The sequence below is a fragment of the Anopheles coluzzii genome, chromosome 3 (assembly GCF_943734685.1).
Source record: "Anopheles coluzzii chromosome 3, AcolN3, whole genome shotgun sequence".
Classification (NCBI taxonomy): Eukaryota; Metazoa; Arthropoda; class Insecta; order Diptera; family Culicidae; genus Anopheles; species Anopheles coluzzii.
This window is the reverse complement of record NC_064671.1, coordinates 94594494-94615110: the sequence shown is the minus strand read 5'-3', so window position 1 is coordinate 94615110 and position 20617 is coordinate 94594494. Positions and strand designations below refer to the sequence as shown.

General features: G+C 44.9%; 2 protein-coding genes across 2 annotated transcripts in view; both read left to right on the top strand.

Annotated features, from left to right (window-relative positions):
- The first annotated feature begins 40 nt into the window (after positions 1-40).
- On the top strand, positions 41-1973 carry LOC120957842 (nitrilase and fragile histidine triad fusion protein NitFhit). The gene is made up of 4 exons (XM_040380244.2): positions 41-462; positions 522-896; positions 966-1476; positions 1544-1973. The coding sequence occupies exons 1-4, from the start codon at positions 274-276 to the stop codon at positions 1891-1893; spliced, it is 1425 nt and encodes a 474-aa protein (XP_040236178.2). The 5' UTR covers positions 41-273; the 3' UTR covers positions 1894-1973.
- Positions 1974-10586: 8613 nt separating this feature from the next.
- The window catches only part of LOC120957564 (prolactin-releasing peptide receptor), a 53025-nt gene continuing 42994 nt past the window's right edge, over positions 10587-20617 (top strand). The window contains exon 1 of the mRNA XM_040379835.2: positions 10587-11058. The gene's annotated coding sequence lies outside the window, so the exon portion shown is untranslated. The remainder of the gene's footprint in view (positions 11059-20617) is intronic.

Below are 20617 nucleotides of genomic sequence, written 5' to 3'. Positions count from 1 at the left end.
CACGATAAAAGAAAAGCAAACAATTGCTCCCTTTGAACGCGGTAAAATTCTATGAAAATTTTGGCGACCATTTTCAACATTCTGCTATGCCAGAACAGACACACGTACCGTATAACAGAACAAACGTCAAACCGTTGTATAACAGTCGTACAACAACACAAACATTCACCCCTCAGCAACAATAACAAACATAATCAAGCAACATCTGATAAGCAGTGAATTAGAAAGAATAAAATCTACTTTTCTTCCTCGCCTGCACACGATACATATTTCATGTATTCTTTGCTGAGAAAACGAGTCGCGCAAGTATTGTGGCAATCGTCATCCACCAACATCCGAACGATGGCTACGCTAACCCCGGCACGTATTGCCGTTGCGCAAATGCGCTCCACCAACGATAAGCAACACAACTTTGCCCAGATCCAAACCATCACCGCACGGGCAAAGGCCAACGATGTGCAGGTCTGTATAGGAATACCCCCGTCCCCCGTCCTCCAGTGATTATGACGAGTAGCATTTAGTTTATCTTCTTTCCAGAGTGCTGCGATTACGTAGGAACCCATCGGGACGAAACGCTGAAACTGTCGGAACCACTTACGGGCCCGACGGTACAACGGTACCGAGCGCTGGCACGGGAACAAAACGTTTGGCTTTCGTTCGGTGGAGTGCACGAAAGCATCATCGAGGAAACGGAATCGGGACAGGAGGTGAAGAATATCTACAACACTCACATACTGATCAACAATGTCGGCGAGCTGGTGGCAAGCTATCGCAAGCTGCACATGTTCAACGTGATTACACCGGAATTTAAATTCCGTGAATCGGAAACAGTCCGATCGGGTCCGGCATTGATACCGCCGGTTGACACACCCATCGGACGGATAGGTTTGCAGATTGTAAGTGTGAACTAGTCACAATTCAATTGATTCATTCGTCTCACATGTAAACTGTTACCATTTTTCCAGTGCTATGATATGCGTTTTGCTGAAGCGAGCACACTTTTGCGGAAACAAGGTGCCGAAATTCTCACCTATCCTTCAGCCTTCGCTGTGTCGACCGGACGAGCTCACTGGGAAGTACTGCTGCGGGCAAGGGCGATCGAAAATCAATGCTTCGTAATTGCCGCCGCTCAAATTGGATTCCACAACAAGAAGCGAGAGAGTTATGGCCACGCAATGGTAGTTAATCCATGGGGAACCATCCTAGGAGAAGCCAATCCGGATCAGGATCTGGATGTCGTCGTTGCGGAGTTGGACTTTGACAAGCTGCAAAGTGTGCGCGCCAATATGCCATGTTTCGAGCACCGGAGGGACGATGTTTACAACCTTTCGACGCGAGCAGGCCTTCCGTACGCCAGTGGTGCTACAGCCAAAGAAAAGTTCTCGTTCGGAGGTATAGAAATTCCTCCTGAAACGATATTCTACGTATCGGAACACTGTTTCGCTTTCACCAACATTCGCTGTGTTGTGCCCGGACGTAAGTTTTTGATCGATTTCATTACAATTATTACAGCATATTAACATTATCTTCTCCTATCTTCCAGATGTTCTAGTTTCAACGAAACGTGTCGCCGCTCGGCTGCCGGATCTCAGCCCGGCGGAAATAAACGATTTCTTCCAGACCGTATGCAAGGTGGAAAAGGTGGCAGAGCGGCTGTACGATGCCACTTCGTCCACCGTGACGGTACAGGACGGCCCGGACGCGGGACAGACCGTTTTCCACGTGCACTGTCATGTGATGCCGCGCCATGTTGGGGACTTTCCCGAGAATGATCAAATCTATGGTGAGTTGAACCGACACGACAAGGAACCGGAACGGCCACGACGACCCGTCGCAGAAATGGCTGCAGAAGCAATCCGCTTTCGGGAGGAAATGTCACGGTTGGGATTATGAGTGTGATAAACTGTGCAAGGTGGTATGATTTTTCAATAAAACGGGACACAAATTAGGCTTAAGCGATGCATATTGAAATCTATTTAGATTTTCATTCTAAATTTTAACGAAACAATTACCCAAGCGATCATAATTTTACCCGAAATGAATAAAACGGTACCTTTTCGCCGGCCCTAATGTTTGGTTCGGATTGATACGTCAAATCCAATCAATGCCGGAGTTCCGGATACACGATAATTAAGGACGAATTATTCATGTCGGGCCGGGTGGCACGGGTACACCAGTGGGAATCTGTTTATCATGACGAATCAGCTTTCCCCCAGCCAAAGGAAAGTGAAGGAAAAGATTAGATTAATTGATGTTTTGAATTCGGACGAAGATCCTCCGTGCGTTGTTGGAGGGTTCGCATAAATCATTGTTTACCGAAAAGTTTTATTCTGCCCTTGCACGCTGGCAGGCCAAATCCCTTTGCCAGCGGTTATTCATATCGATTTAGGAAAGGATAGCGCAGAACAGATGGTTTCACCGGTGCTGCCATTGTAGAACAACGGGGTAGGTTATTTTCTATTCCAATGGTATTTCCCTCATGTGGATAAGCAGATTTTCCTCGCCAATGTATTCTGAGGTTTTAAATGTTAAAAGAAAAATGTGAAAAGTATTTGTGTATTCTTTTGATTGTAGTAAATCGATTATTGAATTCCGCCATTCAAAATGTCTTCCCTACAGAGCATGCCAAAGCCCAAATTCATCGAACTCCAACAATCCTTCCCAGAATCAATCGTTCAGCACAACCTTGTTAACGGATAATGTAGATAGCAGTTTTGAATCATGATTAAATAGATTAATCCAAACCATCAGCATTCTACACTCAACCCTAATCCTTCCAGTAGATGGGATGTCGGTTACGAGCGACCGGCCAGTGTGTAACTTGGTCCACAACGGCTACGGTACAGGTTATTGTTAATTTACATTCACAAAGGTTCGATTAGGAAATACTCTGGGCACATGTGGGCAGAGAAAGACACACACTTCTCTCCAATGACAAGATGTATCCACCATGAGCAGTCATCTTTTGCCGGTGGGTATTTCAGCATTGTGCGCCTCGTGTTTCAACGAAAGGACAACACAACTGGGCGCCACCAGAAGATTGAAGTTAAGTGAGCGTAGCAAAATAAACAACTTAGAAAACTTTACCTTCCTCAGTGCGGAAGATACTCTAGACAGAGAATTAAGTGTACAGGAAGACGTGGGGGTGAACCATACTCGGGGTTGGGATGAATATTGGTGGCTTACATTCGCCATGAACACAGTAATCCTGCCAGACTTCCCAGTCGCCAGACGTCCCGCAAAGTGAAGTGTTGTGGACGAAGACATGCCAGATATCGCCCTACATCAACCATGACAACCACCGTGACGGGAGGGAGGGGGGCATGTTTACGGTCAATGTTGGTCTTAAATTTAATAAAATTACGCATGGCACAGTTCCGTAGTGCTCGTGTTCGAAGCAACCAGGGCTTTTGAGGGAAGGGAAGATAAACCGAGCGAAGAATCGTCGTCGCCGCTATGCATTAACTGTCTTTTGTGTGTATGCCAGTCCTGGTCATTACTCGGTGAAGTTGCTGTGTGAGTCCCTTTTACCCGAGCAGGTCCTGGTGCTGGCGCATCCATCATCACGCTAAAAGGCCATGCCGAGGGACCGGATCGCCGGCGTGTAAAAAGCCGTTTTTCTGTCGGTAAAATTCATCATTCCCTCATGCAGAACAAAGGAACCGAATGATTAGGTTAGGCTACTAGTAATTAAAACGTCATCCAGACAAAATTTACGGCGCGCTCGACCGGTGGTACGGGATAGTGGGCCGGGCGCCAGGCCTTTGTAGGCTCACTGCGTCATTGCACCGTTTGGCCGGGGTTGCCTACATCCGGGGTGGATTTCATAAACAACTTAATAACCAACCAGTGTGCCCTCGGTGCCCGAAAAACCGCAAACCCTGTGATGATGGTCAACGCCGAAGCCGTCCCGGGCCTTCGGGTTGGTTTAATAACCATAAATTCTGTTCGCCAAAATCCACCACCCGATAACAAATCTTTCGTGCCAAAAGTTACTACTACACTGGCCGGTCGGTGGCCCCGTCCACGCGGTGTGTACGTCGTCCGTTTTCCGAAAAGGTATGGAAAATCTCACCCGAGCAATTTGGCCCACGGTGTCGTTCATTCGAAGGCCAGCCAGCAGCACCTAGCTAATCTGATCCGGGCAATATGAGACCCGTATGCGGAAGAATTATGACCCGGGTCAGGTGAGAGCTTTCACTCGCCGTGCCACAGGTATCACACCGGCAGACCGGAGATAAACAATGGCTATCGCTTTACAATCGAACCGATAATGTGATAAACGACGGGGATGGCTTTCCGGGAAGCACCGGGGTCGATACACCACCGAACGCCACAACATGTGCACCACAACCGACGAGAGAGATACATTTGGAAAATCCTCTGTGTCTTGTACGGAGCGGACACATAATGACTTGCGTCACACCATGTGCCACGAGGACAGTGTTTTTGTGGTGTAATATTTCGTTCCAATATACACTCATTTTGCTACTGAAAAAGGGTGACCCGAGCAACGGAGCGGGGAGTAAGGTTTTGTTTTAAGCACCTTCAAAGGAGCCAGTCGCCGGAAAAAGCTTTCACATAGATTACCAAAAAGACAGCACTTCTGCCTTTTCATCTGCATCTTGACAACCATTGTTTTCCGCCAGGCGAGAACAAACACTTCTCGTGTTCGTGTTTCAGTTTCCACCCAAGCCACGAGATCCGTTTGAGAAGGAGTTTTCAAAACGGCTGTTGGCAAAACTTTTCGCTAATAAGCGGCGTTGTTTATTTTTGCTGTTTGGAAATTAAGTTTCCCCGTCGTTCGGTGGTCCGGGTAGGGCAGAAGGGCAAGCCGAGGCAAACGGTAAGCGGAGGATGCATGCGTTTTACGCACAATTACCGTGTCGTCCCTTACAAGTTTCCTCGGTAAACTGTTTGCTTTGCTTGGTTCGGTTTCGGTTCTGGTCGTGCGTTGTGTGGGTCGGCAAACACATTGGACTTTAAAATAATTTACATCCATAATCGTATTGTACACAGGAAGTCACCGCGATGATGGGAAGATGTGTGTTTACCGCATTGATGTTGATGCGTATAACGCTTCAGGCTTGAGGCGATTAATTTTAACTCGCTCGAACTCGGGCAAAGCGATACTGTCTAATTAAATTTTCTTCCAGCGTCGTCTTGTGACATTTCATTCCAACACTGTAGGCGCGCTTAAGAGAAGCGTTAAATAATGAGGCCGCTTTTTAAATGGCAGCACTGTTTGCTGTTGCACTGTCACCGATAATCGTTTCAGGATAGATGGAACCGCCAAGCCTGTAGTCCCATTTCTTGGCCTGCACATTTGTCTTGCTCGCTTTCCTTTCGACCAAGCTGCACTGCCTGTGCACATGGCACAGTAATTGCATTTAATTGTGCATTTTACAGGATGATAAACGAACCGTGGCCAGTGTGAGGAAAAGTGCAGTTGCAAATAAAGACACAGGGTGCACAGACCGAAGCGCAGCGTACCGGGGGTACGAATAATTGCCGAGCATTTTATGCACTTCTTTAGTCTCCCGGACCGCCAAAGACACAGCGGAAACGTTTGCCACTGTGTAGCGGTAATTGAATGTAATGAAATAATTAATTCACTGTACTTTCTTCCTTCGATCGATTGTCGGTGTGGAAATAACCGATCGGTAGGTACGACACATTGTATGCGATGGCAGGCGTAATGCAGGAAGGAAGAAGAATAATTCCTTCGATTAGTCGATCAACAGTGTGCCTAATCGACAGCTGTAAGCCGCTCGAGGGGAGGAAAAGTTTCAAATTTGTTTGCCAAAGAGATAGTTACTTTAATTGCTGCCATGATCTTTCTTACCACAATAGCCAACGAGCTATTAGGGTGGCGCATCTGCAGGTACTCCAAACTCCCATGATCGATTAAACGATAGATATTGTAATGTAAAGGTAAATTGATGGAGAAAGAGACAATCAAAATGAACCCCATATCTTTGTCCGCTCGGCAACCGTTCGTCAGAGGGATAATGAGCTGACGGTAATTTCAAAAGGCATAACGAATGGTAGATAATGTCTCCGTTAAAACTTGAATTGAGTCGAACAATTACTTGTGATAGTAGTTGAACGGGAGTAATGGAGCATAGGAAAACTAGGAAGAAACATATAAACCGAATACTCTTGCAAGCAACACACCAAACCAGCATTAAAATGACTTCTTCATCAGACTATTGCGCTGCTGTATCGATACTTTCTTGAGTCAAGGCTCACAGTAAGGAGGGTTCTTTAAATCGTATGCTCAGTGCGAGGTCTTGCGTGTGAAACGCTCATGAATATTACAAAAATATCCCCATGCAGACACCGTAAACTTTCTTCTGCATACGCAAATAGCGATCTATGCTTTATGAATCTCGCTCTCTCCCTTTCTGAGTGCAACGTCTGCCAAAAAAAAAAAACAACCCTGTTTATATTGTACATAATCGATAATCCAACCCATCCCCAACAACAACACAAATCACAATGGTGAACGAAGCATGGAAAGAAGCAGCAAAGCTGATTCGAAAGAACCTTCCCCGAATTCAAACCCATATCACGTTGTTTGGGGCAAGGCAAAAGTTTTGTTTTTATGTCCCTGAAAACGTACGGGGCAGTAGCATAAACAGCGCGATCACATCACCATAAAAAGGTAAAATGCAAATTTAATTTCGCTAATCGATGTGTTTGATTTGCAGCTCGCACCGGAGCTATACCATTGGCTAATTTGCTATTGAATATTTATCATCCCGAATGCTAATTAGACAACTTGCCCTAGATAATGGCAATCGGGTGCTGTTTCACTTTTTCTCTTGCAATAGAATTTTTGTTGTGATTAAATGCTATGCGAATTTGTGTCGTGTTTATCATACCATCTATAATACTTTTGATTTATTTTCATTTTAATCTCCTTTGAAGTGTGAATAACTACAGGTTTGAGCTGAAATAGAAACTCGATCAACGAACAAAGCGGTGATATAAGCGTTATACAATGGAATGTTGTTTTTACTGCTTTTTTTCATGACGTAAACTGTAAAGATCCTCAATGCCTTTTTTTGCAATCATTCGGCTACGAAAAATAAAATACTTCAACTTTGCACTGCTACATACGCTTTCCACCAATATTCTTCCCATTTTTTAACAATCATCAATCATTTATCGTCCCATTGGCCATCTTTTGCTACGGTTCGTTCGTTGGAAAATGTTTCACTTTCAATAGCATCGCAAATGGTCTTCACCTAAATGGTTTTTTGTTGAAGTTTCGTTTCCGCTCTTTGCTCCCAGTAGCGTAACATTCCCCTCATCCGCATAAGCTCCGGAGTGGATTTGCCGGTTTGCTAAAATAGCATCGATTCAACTGGCCTTAGCTAGCAAATATTTGACCAGGATCTAGCCAAATGGAGCTGGTGTGGACAGGTTAATGCAGCAAATTCATACAAATACGCAAATACATAAATTACCTGCGATAAATATTTACTTTCCCATCGAGCGTTGTCGCAATGCCGATTGGCTTTCGTTTAGCGTTTGGTCCATAATATATTCCATGATTTCCGTAATTGCGTCAAACGTTTTGCAGCTTTTGCGATGTTTAGGTCGAGTGATCCGCATTTGAAGCAATTTGTTCGATTTAGAATTTAAATTTCAATTTTTTGTGCAATGATTACTCACACATTTACACTTAAGTACAGATGATGGACAGCTTAAAATAAAATAATATTAAACTGCCTTTTATACATTTATGCGCTTTCCCTGTATTGATAAAGTCGGTTGTCTAGAGACGACGACCATCGAAAGGTCACCACCAGGTCAGTGAAATGTTGTTCAGTGCATGATTACACATTGCAGAGCTGCTGTACATACATCGCACACTCAAAACGATTTGTAAAACTACACTCGAGGAAGCCGTTGAAACGATTAGTTCCATAGAATCTCCACAGAAATATAGAAAAATTGCATAACTCGTTCATATGAAAGCACATCAGTACGAGCAGAAACGGCAAGGCTGACTGCCGAACTGAGAGCAATTCAGAACCGTACACCTACCCACAACTGGTTACGCACACACACACACAAATGCAATCTACCAAATGTTGGTTTCCCATTCGTCAGAGACGAGAGGCCCAACGATGTGGAATGGTCCATGTACAAAAAATGATCATAACCCACTGCCCTTCTGCTCCAATTCTATCACCCTTGTGTTGAGCTTGTTCAAAAGTTCAAGTGTATTGTGCCACACTGTACCAGCAACATTTAAACTTTGGTATGAAATAGTTCTCAACAGTGATTATATTTCAATTATACACTTGGGAATCATCACAAATACATTTCACTCCAAACGGAGTGATGTTTGACATGAAATAGCACGTCTAATGGTTAACTTGTGCCCAAATGAGCGTGCGAACGAGAACGGTATGATGCGTTTTCGGAATGAAATCAACAGCTTCCCACAGTCAATGCAATTGTATGGTATTGTACAGTATGATTGAGAACCGTAATGATTCTATATGCACACAATTGTTGGTCATTCATTACGAAATAAATTCGACAACATGAATAAAGAGGGCATACGTAATTGAAACCACTGCAAATGATGGGTTGTGTTTAAAGGGCAAACATTACGCAAAAATAGCTGATTCATGCGAACGGTGTACTGAATGGATAATTGATGTTCAAACTGTAAATACTCTCTATAGCTGACCAATACACAATTAACATCATAGGAGAATTATTTTATGTACAACTACAACATTGTTCACTGAATAATTCACCGCAGTATTTCTGTGTTTGAGTACGTGTTGGGGCTTTAATTTTGTGCAACTTCCTTCTGCAACAATTCATTGCCAAGCTGCTCTCACATCCTTAACAATTGCGCGCATTAAGAAGCATAAAACGTTCAACAACAACATACGCCTTAAATTGGCATACATTTTCGTAGAAAAGAATAAAGTTCCACGAACGACAATCATGAAACACATTCTCATCGAATCATTGCACCCTTGTTACATCAATTCGTTCCACCCGATAAAGTTTTTCCTCCATGATCTTCCAGGAAACTTTGGGCCGAAGCGAGTTCTGCGCTTAATTCTGCGTGATGGTAGTCTTTTAAAGTATTCAAATACTCACTCCTGCTTGATGTGTACTTTGTCTATAGATACTTTACCTATCAAGTAACTCCAGCTGCTCATTTACGACGAAAGTCGTTTAATTTCCCGAACGCGATGGAGACGCATGGTTGTTGATGCAAGTTCTGCAAATTCTCAACAAAAAAAGATTATCCTTTAATGACGTGCTATCGACTGCTGGTTTGAGAAACTCTTACCACTTGTGCCAAACATTGCATTGCACTGAATAGCCTTTTCTGGTTACATTTTCGCGTCACTTTAATCTGCGCTCAACAGATACTGTACTCCCGCGCACAGCACTGTCCTTGACTGGTTCGCAGTAGTACCACTTCTGTATGCTTCCCACACGCACATTTGTCCGTACCAGACTGGTGTGTAAATAAAAACCATGCGCCCCTTATCTGCAGGCTGGCGGCTGCAAATGTATTGCTCCCCTGCTGTATGCATGTACAAACTATCAGCGTACTCACAGTTGCCATCGCTAGGCACCGGCAACGCCGGCCTACTGCGATGCGCCCGGGTGAAGAGCCGTTGTCAATGTTGGATGATGTAGCCGCCGCCACGCTGGCGTCTTGGTGGAAAACATTTCGGGAATGATTTCCTCTACTTCACGCGCCCACAGTTTACGTTAACCATTAGCAGAGCCAGGCGGTGGAAAACGTACGGGTATGCAGCAAGGAAAGGATTTTTTCTTCCTCACAGTATCGTCTGTGTTGGAGCACGTGTTCGAGGGATGCTCATGGCGTACAAGGAAGCTTTTCTTATTTGCACGGTCGTTTACTCTTATTTTCTGCCCCCTTCATTCGCCTGGCTTGTGCTCACCAGTGCAATGCAATATCTACCAACGACAACAGCACAAAAACCCTCATCTGGTGGCGCCCTTTTGAATATACAGCCCACGTTCCCGCTCTGCATGCGTCGCTAATACCCCGGAGTAGAACACTTGTTGAATGTTTTTATCCAACCATCAACAGCTGGCATAAAATGTTTCTGTTTACCGAACGAATGAAGAGAACCTTGCTCACGAAAGAGAACCATTTGGTGGACATTCGTTCTCCTGCAATCGCTCTCTGTGATTTTCAATTCTCTCACGCATAATACTAGCAGATGTTTCCCCAGGACGGTCTTATTTCTTCATTCTTTCCTTTTTAAACAAACTTTTCCTATTTTGTTGGCATGCAGAATGTTTTGAAAATTTAAAAGCGTACTCTAAACATTCATAAAACACACATTACATCCTTAACTATCAACGAAATTCTTTGATTTCTAAAGTCCATGTATCATACACTCTGTTACGGTATACGACCCCTGCTTTTTCTCTCGCGCTTGCTCTCATTGAGTCGCAAGAGACCAAACGCAACGATTTGTTTAGCGCGAATCTCATGCTTACCTACAAATGGCAGCTCCTATCAGCTCGTATCAGCGCCGAAGACGTCAGTTACGTTTCGGTGCGGACTGCGTCAGGTCACTCTACAGTTCCTACGCGCCCCACGGTGCGTTGCGTTATCTCTCGTAAGGGTCACGTTGTCGCGTCGACGGTTAAATTGAAATGGTGCTCTTAACGCCACAGATGGCGATGGTTGCGTTTCAGCCCATGAGTGTGTGTTTTGTTTTTTTGAATTTTTAAAAGAAACCTAGTGATCTTGGTGAATGTGTTTAAAGTGAAATTTTGTGTTCGAATCTATTGGAATTGGATAATTTGTATCGATGGCTATAATCATGATTTTCGTGTCTAAACAAATTGGTTCATAGTGTATAGTTTCCAAACAACCCAATCAGACTACACCAGTGCAGCTGGTCGGGACACTCCGGCAGGCATTGCAGCGTAATTTCCATTGACTAATAACATCAACTACTTTTTAACCAACCAAAATACTACCCACAAGCTGCCGTAGCACACCAGAGACTGAGAAAAAAGGAGGTAAGTAAATAAGTCATGGTGGGTTTATTCTGCGGGATTTAAGGTTTAGCGAGCATCGCCTCCATTCCAACACCACCGAACAAGTGGCGTCCCGAGTGTTTACCCCCTGGGCACTTGCCGTAGAAGCTGAGCAGTCCGGGCCATTGTGCAACTTTTCCGCCATCCTCCTCCCAACCGCTCACAATCCTTCTCCCGTGGTGTGCAAGTGCACCGTGGTTTAACGACAGCTCTCCACATCACGGCACACAGGAACTTCCGACCTGGGGGGCGAGAGAGAAAAAAGCAAGAAAGGAAAACCCCGATCTGGCACGCTGGGATTTATTCTGGGCAATGAAAAAACAACAACGATACAGCTTTGTTAGTTTCGTTGTGTGTGTGCTTTTTTTCCCCTGACTAACTCCCTCCCATCTGCTGCTGCGGTCAAACGCAAGGCAACACATTTTCGCACCAAAGAAACAAGTTATTGTACTCAAAATCAGTTCAATTTTGGAGTGAGAACCTCCCGGCGGAGACGTGGAGATGGCGACAGGGGCGGAAGTGATACGATTTTAAAACTCACTCATTCGTGCTAGTTTACGTCACGAGTGCTTGCTCGCACGGTAGCGTGGTGCTTGGTGGGGAACAGGGGACAGCAGTTTGAAAGCATTTTAATGAACTATGAAATAAATAATTCGATTAGCCACAGCACTGAAATGTCAGGTGGTGGCAGAGACACATCTGGTTCAGTTTTGGAGCGCTCGGATTAAGTCATTAGCAGAAGAGGATTTTAATATTAAGCAGGATGAGGAGTTCCTCTTGTGATGGTTCTGCTTTTCAAGTGAAGTTTTTTTGGAGTTCAAATCTATACAGAAGAAGCGTGTTCAGCTATGCAGGCTCAAGTACAAAAACAGCAACATGTATAGCAACATCCCAACTGCAGACTGCACAGACTTTTGTTCGGGTAACAATCTAAACCATTTAACGCACATGCATCAAAGGGGCCAGGGTGAAATAAGCTGCACACTGCCGCTCAATCATTTCACCGCCGGTAAACATATGAAGCGACGCGTCTCGAAAGGACGTCTGGGTTCGTTTCCGCTTCGAAACAAAAAGACGGCCGGAAAACAAAACATAAAACGCAAACACAAGCAACAGAGTGTGCACCGGTAGGACCGGAAAAGTGCAGCCAACATGCTGCTCCTTAAGGCTGCCGGATGCAGCTGCAGGTGTATTGTTCGCGACGGCCGGGCCAACCGGGCTATCCGACTTTTGTTTACCTCCTCACTCACCGACTCCCTTTCTGACCTGCTGTGAAAAAGTCAAACTACAACATGATGATGTATTGTTTCGCTTCTATTTCCGCTTAACAACAAACCGCCACGGGCAGCGTGGGCCAAGTTCAATTAAAGAGCGTCATCATCGAGCGCTGAAGTCTGCAACAGAGTCGCATAGCGGTCCCACGGACTCCAGCGTGGCTAAAGTTTCGCTTAGCCATATTTACTCAAAGGAGTGGATCGAGGGGGAAAGGGGAGGGGTGGAAAGCAATATGGCCAAGCAAGACGAGGCTTGGTTGAGCTTTCTTGCGTCGTTCGTTCATCGCCAGGGAGGGAAGGCTTACGCGGCAAACCAACTCATGACCACCCGTTGAGAGCGGCATATGTTAGCGACGTGCGCTTAATTGAAATTGATTTTTCTTGCCCGCTCCAGTAAAATGCGATCTCTTTATGCCCACATGTGTATGTGCACGTGTGTGCGTGCGTGCGTTTGTGTTTGTGTTTGTGTACGCACATTTAATGATGATAAAGACATCATGGCGAACGGTGCGGTTGGCGGATGTTTATGTTCCAATGCCCGGAGGCCAATAATGGCGAGAAGTGTAGATTAGTTCCCGCGCACCAGCACCGAAAGGACCGGCACCCGCAGGCACACGCGCGGGCACAGGAAGTGGCGTAAGCTTGTTTTTCCACACCCATCAGCTTTTTCGATTGGTGCTTCGGCGGGAAATGGATGGCATTTCCGTTTGAACTAACTGGTGGTTTCACTTTTTTGTTGTTGTTCCGCCACTCCGACCGATTGCCAGCTTTTCCACGCTCATTCTTGTGCGGCTAGCTCGGCGGCGTCAAGGTTAATGGATTTCAAAGTATGTTTGAAGAGTAATCACCACCAACCAGCGCGGCTGCATTCGTATCGAAGTCGAGCGGCGCTGCTCGTTACGGATCTCGTATGGGTTAAATTAGCGACATCGACCTTGATGATGATGGTGTTTTGGATATTTTATGTGCAAAAAATGTAACAGATAGCGTTCGGACGTAAAAAGATGGTGGTAATTTAACAGCAGAATATGTCCGATGGCGTCATGCGCAGGCAAGTGTTCATGATTGCTGTAAAATATACATAACCTTCGCACTTGCATGGTCAGATGTAAGTGGTAAATATAAAAATCTACTCTGCTTTCATATTTTTGCAGAACACAGAAGGGGCTTCCAGCGCGCAGTTTATCTACCATTTTGCAATACATGTTATCGTCCACTTATCACAGCGCTATCGTCCGTACTGGTATCTTTTTGCAATATGGATTGTTGATGCACAATTTTGGGTGCAAAAGCCATATGTTTTGTAAATAACCGCATGTCAATCAATTTGCTACAGTATTGTAACAGACGAAAGATCGCGTTAATAGAGCACGATCTTTGCTCTCCATCCAAAGGTTGTTTAAAATGCTCCACAAATGCGAAGAACGTGTTCTGCATCAACTCACATATCAATGAAATCCTCAATTATTTCCACTACACTCAGCAAATTGGCTTTCGATACACAGTTGCTGGCCCCGACATCAGCAGCAGCAGCACCAGCTACAACAACAGGCCCATTCAGTTTCATTTTTACGAGTGCAATATTGATTCGAGCGGTTGAAGACCACCGTCAGATATACATTTTTCTGCGCTGAACTTCCTTTGCTTGATTGTTTCTGTTTTTTTTTTCTCCTGTACTGTACTAACCAGTCCCGCAGCGTCTGCAAGTGTGTTGCAAACCAGAAAAGTAAAGTGTACAAAAGCATGTGCTGCCGAGTATCATTCCTTCCGACCACGATGAGCCCGATCCGGGCGTGCAAACACGCTCCCTGGGGCACATCCGGGGATGTTCGGTTCAAACCAAACTTGATTTGATAGAGTGTTGCAATCAATTTAATTTTCCCTAATTGAGTACATGTGTCACCGTTTGCCGGCACCAGGGCAAATAATTGATAGAAGAAGATCTCGTACGGTTCCATTTGCCGTCACGCTGGGAAGTAGCAGCTCGTTTCTTATGCCATGCCATTCCCTCCCGGTTGGAGGTCTGCTGCGTGCAATGCAGCGTACTGCAGAATAAAATGGTTGTTGAGCGGGCAAGCGTAACCGCAATTGCATGTGCAACGGTCAGTACAATCGTAGAGGAGAGAGAGAGAGCTCTTCAAATGGCAAGAACCGCTATCTGCAAGAGCTCGCCGCGTCCGTTCCGTGTAACAAATTCAATTGTTGCAAACAATAATCTGAAGATGGGCGCCACATTGTGTAGATAAATTATACGTTACTCTGTTGACTCCTGGCGCGCGCGCGCGCCCGCTTGTGTACGTGTACCATCGGCGAGCATCCAATGCGATGGACGGATTCTTTCCGCTTCACTAAATCGAATTCCAGCGATTGAGAGAAAACCGGAGAGCTCGGCGAAGTATGATTCGTATCCAAGCGCGAATACGACGGCTTACGCAAAGGGCTTGAAGCGGGTGGTAAAGTGATATAAAAATCAATAGAAAGTTACCGATGAAAGCAAACAAACTGAAAACGAAAAGCTCGCTACCAGCTTCCGTGCGATGTCAATCGATAAGAGGAAAATATGTACAGATACAAAAAGGTCACTGGCGGTAAACGCTATGTAATGGGTAAGTTTCCAGGAACTAAGTAACTACTTCGATGTTTGAATATTCAATCTGCCCTTCGCTGCAAACTTAAACATACTTTATGAAAGCTTTTTCCGATAATAACCTTTTCTAATGATTGGTTTTGCTGTAGCGCAAACATTTTTATGCTACCCATATGCATCATTGAAAGGAGGATTGTGCTGATTGCTTTTCGTACCATGCTTGAGTATCGCACCTCAAGCAAAATTAATTTACAGCTCATAAACAACCCACACACAGCGATGGGCGTTGGTACAAAGAATGGACGGAAATTTATAGGACATGTACAAAGCACGCACAGCCAATGGCGTTGCGCTTGCCGATAGACATGGCAACGAGCATTGTCGCTTACGTACATTCTCTACCTTTACGAACCGACCTCAGCGAATCGATACGATCGGATCCCTCAAGAAACTGTATGAAACGAAGGAAATGAGGTTTTGTATGAAGCGAATCTCTCGGGCACGGAGAACGTCTGTCATCGACAGCGATGAGCTGTGAATGGAATCTCAAGAAAATGAAGGAAGAAGGGGCATAACCCAATGTATTATGTTCGGTTCGGCTAACCTGGGCTGCTCCAGGCCGCTCCTCGTCGTTGCTTGGAGCTCGCTCGGTGAGCAACGGCTAGTAACGTATGTTGCGCTTGGCGGAAGTGGTGCGATCTCGCTAGCATCACAAAGCCACTGATAAAAGCGGGTGCCATAAGTGAAGATTTGTGTTCCTGCAGCTATCGATTACGACACCAAAGGGATTGTGGCACTTGCACCACATCCCTCCGGAACCGCTGCATCGATGTGTAATAGAGAGTGAAAATTTGTTTTCCGCCAGAGAAGCTTGCGGCTGGAACAATCGGCAAACAATGTCATCTATGTAACTGGAATCCTTTTTAATTATTCACAGCACTGCACTGGCAAAAGCATGCAGCAGGGCTGTGAAGGTGAGTGAGAACCAATGCTGCACACGAGCATACGAGCTATTTTACAGTCGATCGAGCATCGATATCTGGCAGAGAATGTTTAACCTTTGATGAGATATTCACCTTCCACGTATGCTCTCGTAAGGAATGTATAAAGTCAGCAAAAAACCCCTTTCCCAGAACTGCCAATGGAACAATCCCGGGTGCATTAGAGCAAATGATTCCAGAAGCATTCCCATCCCCGACATACGATGGCTCCACATCGAGTAGGTTGTGGTTTGCATGGAATGGTAAATTTGCTCACAAAACTGAACCCGCATTATGAGAATTGCACCGCATGGAAAATTAAAACCAATGATTGTTTGCCGATCTCATTTCAATCGTTTCTTCTATTGCGGTGCAATGGTTTTAGCATATCATATGTGCTACCTTTCGCCCTTATACCATGCACAGCATGCTGGTCGAACAGTTTCAAAAGGAATGCTAACTGAACCAATTACCGTTGGAGTTTCACTTTAAAACATTCCAGCAAAATCATCGTAAAAGGTTTCACTGTTCTGACATACCGATGATCGATATATTTGGAAATGGAAATATCGTACGGCGTAAAAGAGCCCGTTTGGAAAAGCTGGAAAAATCTCACGGAAACGCAAACGAATCGAATTAATTCCATTTCATAATCCGATTTTTCCCACCAAATTTCTGTCCATAAAACGGGTTAGGCGTGCTGGTTTAGCAGAGTTCTCTCGCTTAATCTATGCCCAAACATTGCTATCGAATTTTTCTACCCCGTCTTTCTCTCTCTCTCTCTCACTATTACTCCCTATTTTCCTCGGAATGTATAAGGCTGTTAGACGGCCAGCAGCCGGCAGGAAGTTTGTGACCTCTTGCTACCCCCGAGGGCAGATATCAAAGCTTATTATCATGACTATCGGACTGAGCATAATTTTTCCCGAACCTTCTACGGCCATTTTCGTGGCTCCATTATAGGACAAACCACGGCAGTACTTGGGCAAACTTTTAACCCCGATGCACGACCGGGTAAGCAGGAACAACGTCCCTTTTGCTGAAGGGGGGGGGGGGGGGGTTGAGATGGGCGGGTGCAATCCGATGAAGAGTGATTTGGGTCACGCACAGTCAGCACAGTGAATGGATGTCATCATCGAATGGCAAGTGGGCATTTGTGGTACATGGCATTAGCTCGAAGAATCTGCCATTTTACGCCTCGTTTCATATTTTATAAGTTGTTTTAGGATGTTGTAAGTGAACCGAGCGACCCGTGTCGGAGGTGTGTGCTATAGTGCGGCCTCGGGCAGGAGGATGATGTGATTTCCTAAAGAGTACCATAATAATGGTAAAAGTTTATGTTCCTCGACCAGCAAAATGAGCAAAAGCGGCCCGCCTGTCGCAAGGTGCATTACATTATGAAAGCAAGTCTTGGCCGGATGTCGTGAATAAAAAAGCAGATCATTTGTAACAGATGGGATTTTTGGACAACTTTCGTCACAGTTTCCCGGCATATATTGGAGCATATAAAAAAGATTCCCAACACAAGCTGGAAAACATTGTTCAGTGTTCTCTGCTGAATTTGACTTTAGAATTCCTGAAAAAAAACATTTAAAAAGAAACACATTAGAAGATGTTCAATTTTAAAATCCCAACACTCATTCAGTTCTTTTCACACCGTAGCAGAGAGCGATCATCATGCTCGTCATTCTAGCAGCACTTTAAAAAAGCTGCATATGACGAAGTGATGGATGATTTATGACGCTGGAAATCGCCTTCGTCAGCCACCACTCATATGGTTGCGGTCGCACATATTTGAAGTGCGATGTGTTCGGCGTGTTCCTGCAACGAGCGACCGACTATTTGTATGCCACTTTGCCGTCCAAACCGTCCGTTGTGAATGATTGCCAGCAAAAAAAAAAAGTTTGTGCCAAGTGTTGTGAAAAGTGTAAACTGTGCGGTTTTAGCGGTTAGCAGCAAATTGCTGGCAAATGTTTCGTGTTTTTTGAAAACGCGTTAAGTGTTTACGTCGACCAGAATGCGTAGTTTTGGTAAATATGAATGAGACAGTTGTTTTAAGATCCAAGAATACATAAACATTGCCCAAGCGTTCTCCTGAACGATAATAAAACAACCTGAGGACAATTTATTTCTCACGCAGGAAAAAAGCGAATAATCCAACAAAACCGCTCCATTCATCTGTTCGCTCTATTCTGCTGGTGTTCATTCGCTTCACCCAACGGCGGATAGAACTTTCGGCCAGATGAATTAGTATGTCAGCTCTGTTCGGCTTTTGTGATGATTTATTTGTGCTATTTATGAGAAAAAGTGCTGCTCAAATGAAGGAAAACCATGCTTCAGCGACCAATCATCTGTGGTCGGGCTGTGTTTGTCTCTCTGCCTTTGCCGCTTCTACTTGTCCAATTCATTTCTTTTTGCGCCACACAAACAATGCTACCGATGCTAGCCTCACGTTCGGTGAAAGGAACGTAAAAGATACTATCTTCTTTCGTCGAAAGTGTACTCCAAGAAAGCTTTTTGGGAAGTGGCCGACGGTTGAGTTTGTTGAGCGGATGATGAAATGTAAAATGATAATAAAAAAACGCTCCCTCATCCCTTCGTTGACCCACTACAATGCGAAACCATGTCCGGGTGATGCGTGGCTTGGAATATTGCTTCGCTGAATGTCGGTACCTCGAGGGGACATGCCAGTACAATGTTTGTCGCGAATCTTCCCCGTGCATATTAGGTTTCCATCCGAAGCTGCTAGACGGATTGTTCGTTTTTTGTTCCTTTAGCTGGAATTAAACTTCATTCGAATTGTTTTCTAGACCATGTCGTATTCTATCCCCACCACCACGGCTGTGTGGTTGTCGCGTCAGTGATAAATATTGTCATGATCTGACAGGATAGCGTGCACAGCCGGTGGTAAAATGCGACAGCTAGAGACCAGCTGGAAGTCTAGCTGAAGCCAAGCTAAGCCAAAACCCAAGCTGAAAGATCTATGATGTCGTGTGCAAGTCGCGCTGCTGGCAGTTATACGAAAGATAACCTCTGTTGACAGGTGGCGTGTTGTGGTTTAGCACAGAGCCTACGATAAATCCGTTGAGGTGGGTCTGTGGCGTGTGAAACCACGGGATCAATGATCCAAATTGTATTATTCAAATATTCATCCATCGTCGCTTCGTCGGCTTTGCGAAGCCACAGGGATTGCACCCAAAAAATGGTCGATATTCATCCATTTTGTACCATTTGAATTCGAGGAACTGTTCAATAACATCTTGCACGTGAATTGTGTTCCATGGCGGGGTTTCTATCAATTGAATCAATCCGCGTTGATTAGCCCCGCTCTGAATGCCTGTTTTTGCATGACACCCGAGAGTAACGAAACCGTATCAATGTCAATTACAACAGCATTGGGACGAAATATATTGGAACTATTAATGTTGTTTTTTGTTCAAAAGCATATGAAAAAGAAAAGAATTATGTGCAAATGTATTGTGAATAGTCATTTGTTGATGTTTACTGTTGACTGGATAGCTTCAATAAACATATTGTATGTCTCGTCTCAATAGATTGGCACACTGTATTGTTATAGGCTGTAATTTTTGCTTCATAACGGCACAATAATTTCAGCTCGTATGGTTATAGTGCAACTCTAGTACCAATGTACCAGCGACTGGCCTCAAGCAGGCGTTGCACACGCGATTGTGCTCGCTCGAAAGGATACGGGCGACTGGGCGCCTCCATTTAATCCTGCTCCTCGAGCGAACAGTAATCAGAATCGGTAAACATCAATTGTGACACTGTTTGGAAATCAGCTCTAGCGGAAGCGGTTGTTTGTGAATCTATTTAAGCATTCAGTTAGCCTTATCACGGTCAGCAATTCGGGGAGAGATTATTCCACCAAAGCTATTTTCAGCAACGAACGCCCATTACACTGATGGCGATGGCGTTATTGGATAGCTATCGAGGCTCTGATTGGAGCGCTTTGGGCCCAAAAGTGCGCCGTTTTTCGAGAATGAAACTTTTGCGACCAACAGGCTCCTCGGGTACGCACGAAGGGACGCCTTGGCCAGCCGATGGCCAGCGGTTGAAATCAATAATGGCTCCGCAGGGAGGAGGATGTTTACTTACCCAGGAGAGTTTCACTTGGACACCCTCCAGGCTAGGCTGGGACGACTGTTTTGCGCACCAGGGTAGTATGACTGACGTACAAGGTGACGGGTAGCCGAAAAGTGGTACCAAACCGTACAAACGCTGCCGCTCTCTAATCATGTAGAAGGAAAAAAACAAAAGCATGAGTATGATGCACGCTGGTATCGTTAGGAAAAGTTTCCGTTTAATCCGTCAGTTTGTTTAGGAAGTAATTTAGTCAACGAGCTGGAAAACAATTCAACAGCCCTGGGCTGCACGAGCTTAATGCTTTCCGGCGCAAAATGAAGGTGTTGGATTGCGTCTTTCGGGTCTGTTCAGGTTGTTTTTTTTACCCGCTCGGTCCTGCCGTAGGTACGCAATCGGTTCGCGGCTGGAATGGTTCTGCTACGGTACGATGGAGGTTTTCCTTTTCCAATTTTCTTTTTTAATACAGCACGAGCTTCAACTGTAAGTTATTCGAGCAGAACGGCGGAACAACAACAGGTATTGTCTTTCGAAATGGAGTTACAGCAACCTAAACGATGCTTTCGCTCTAGTGCGTTCGCAAAGTTGTGGTAGATTCT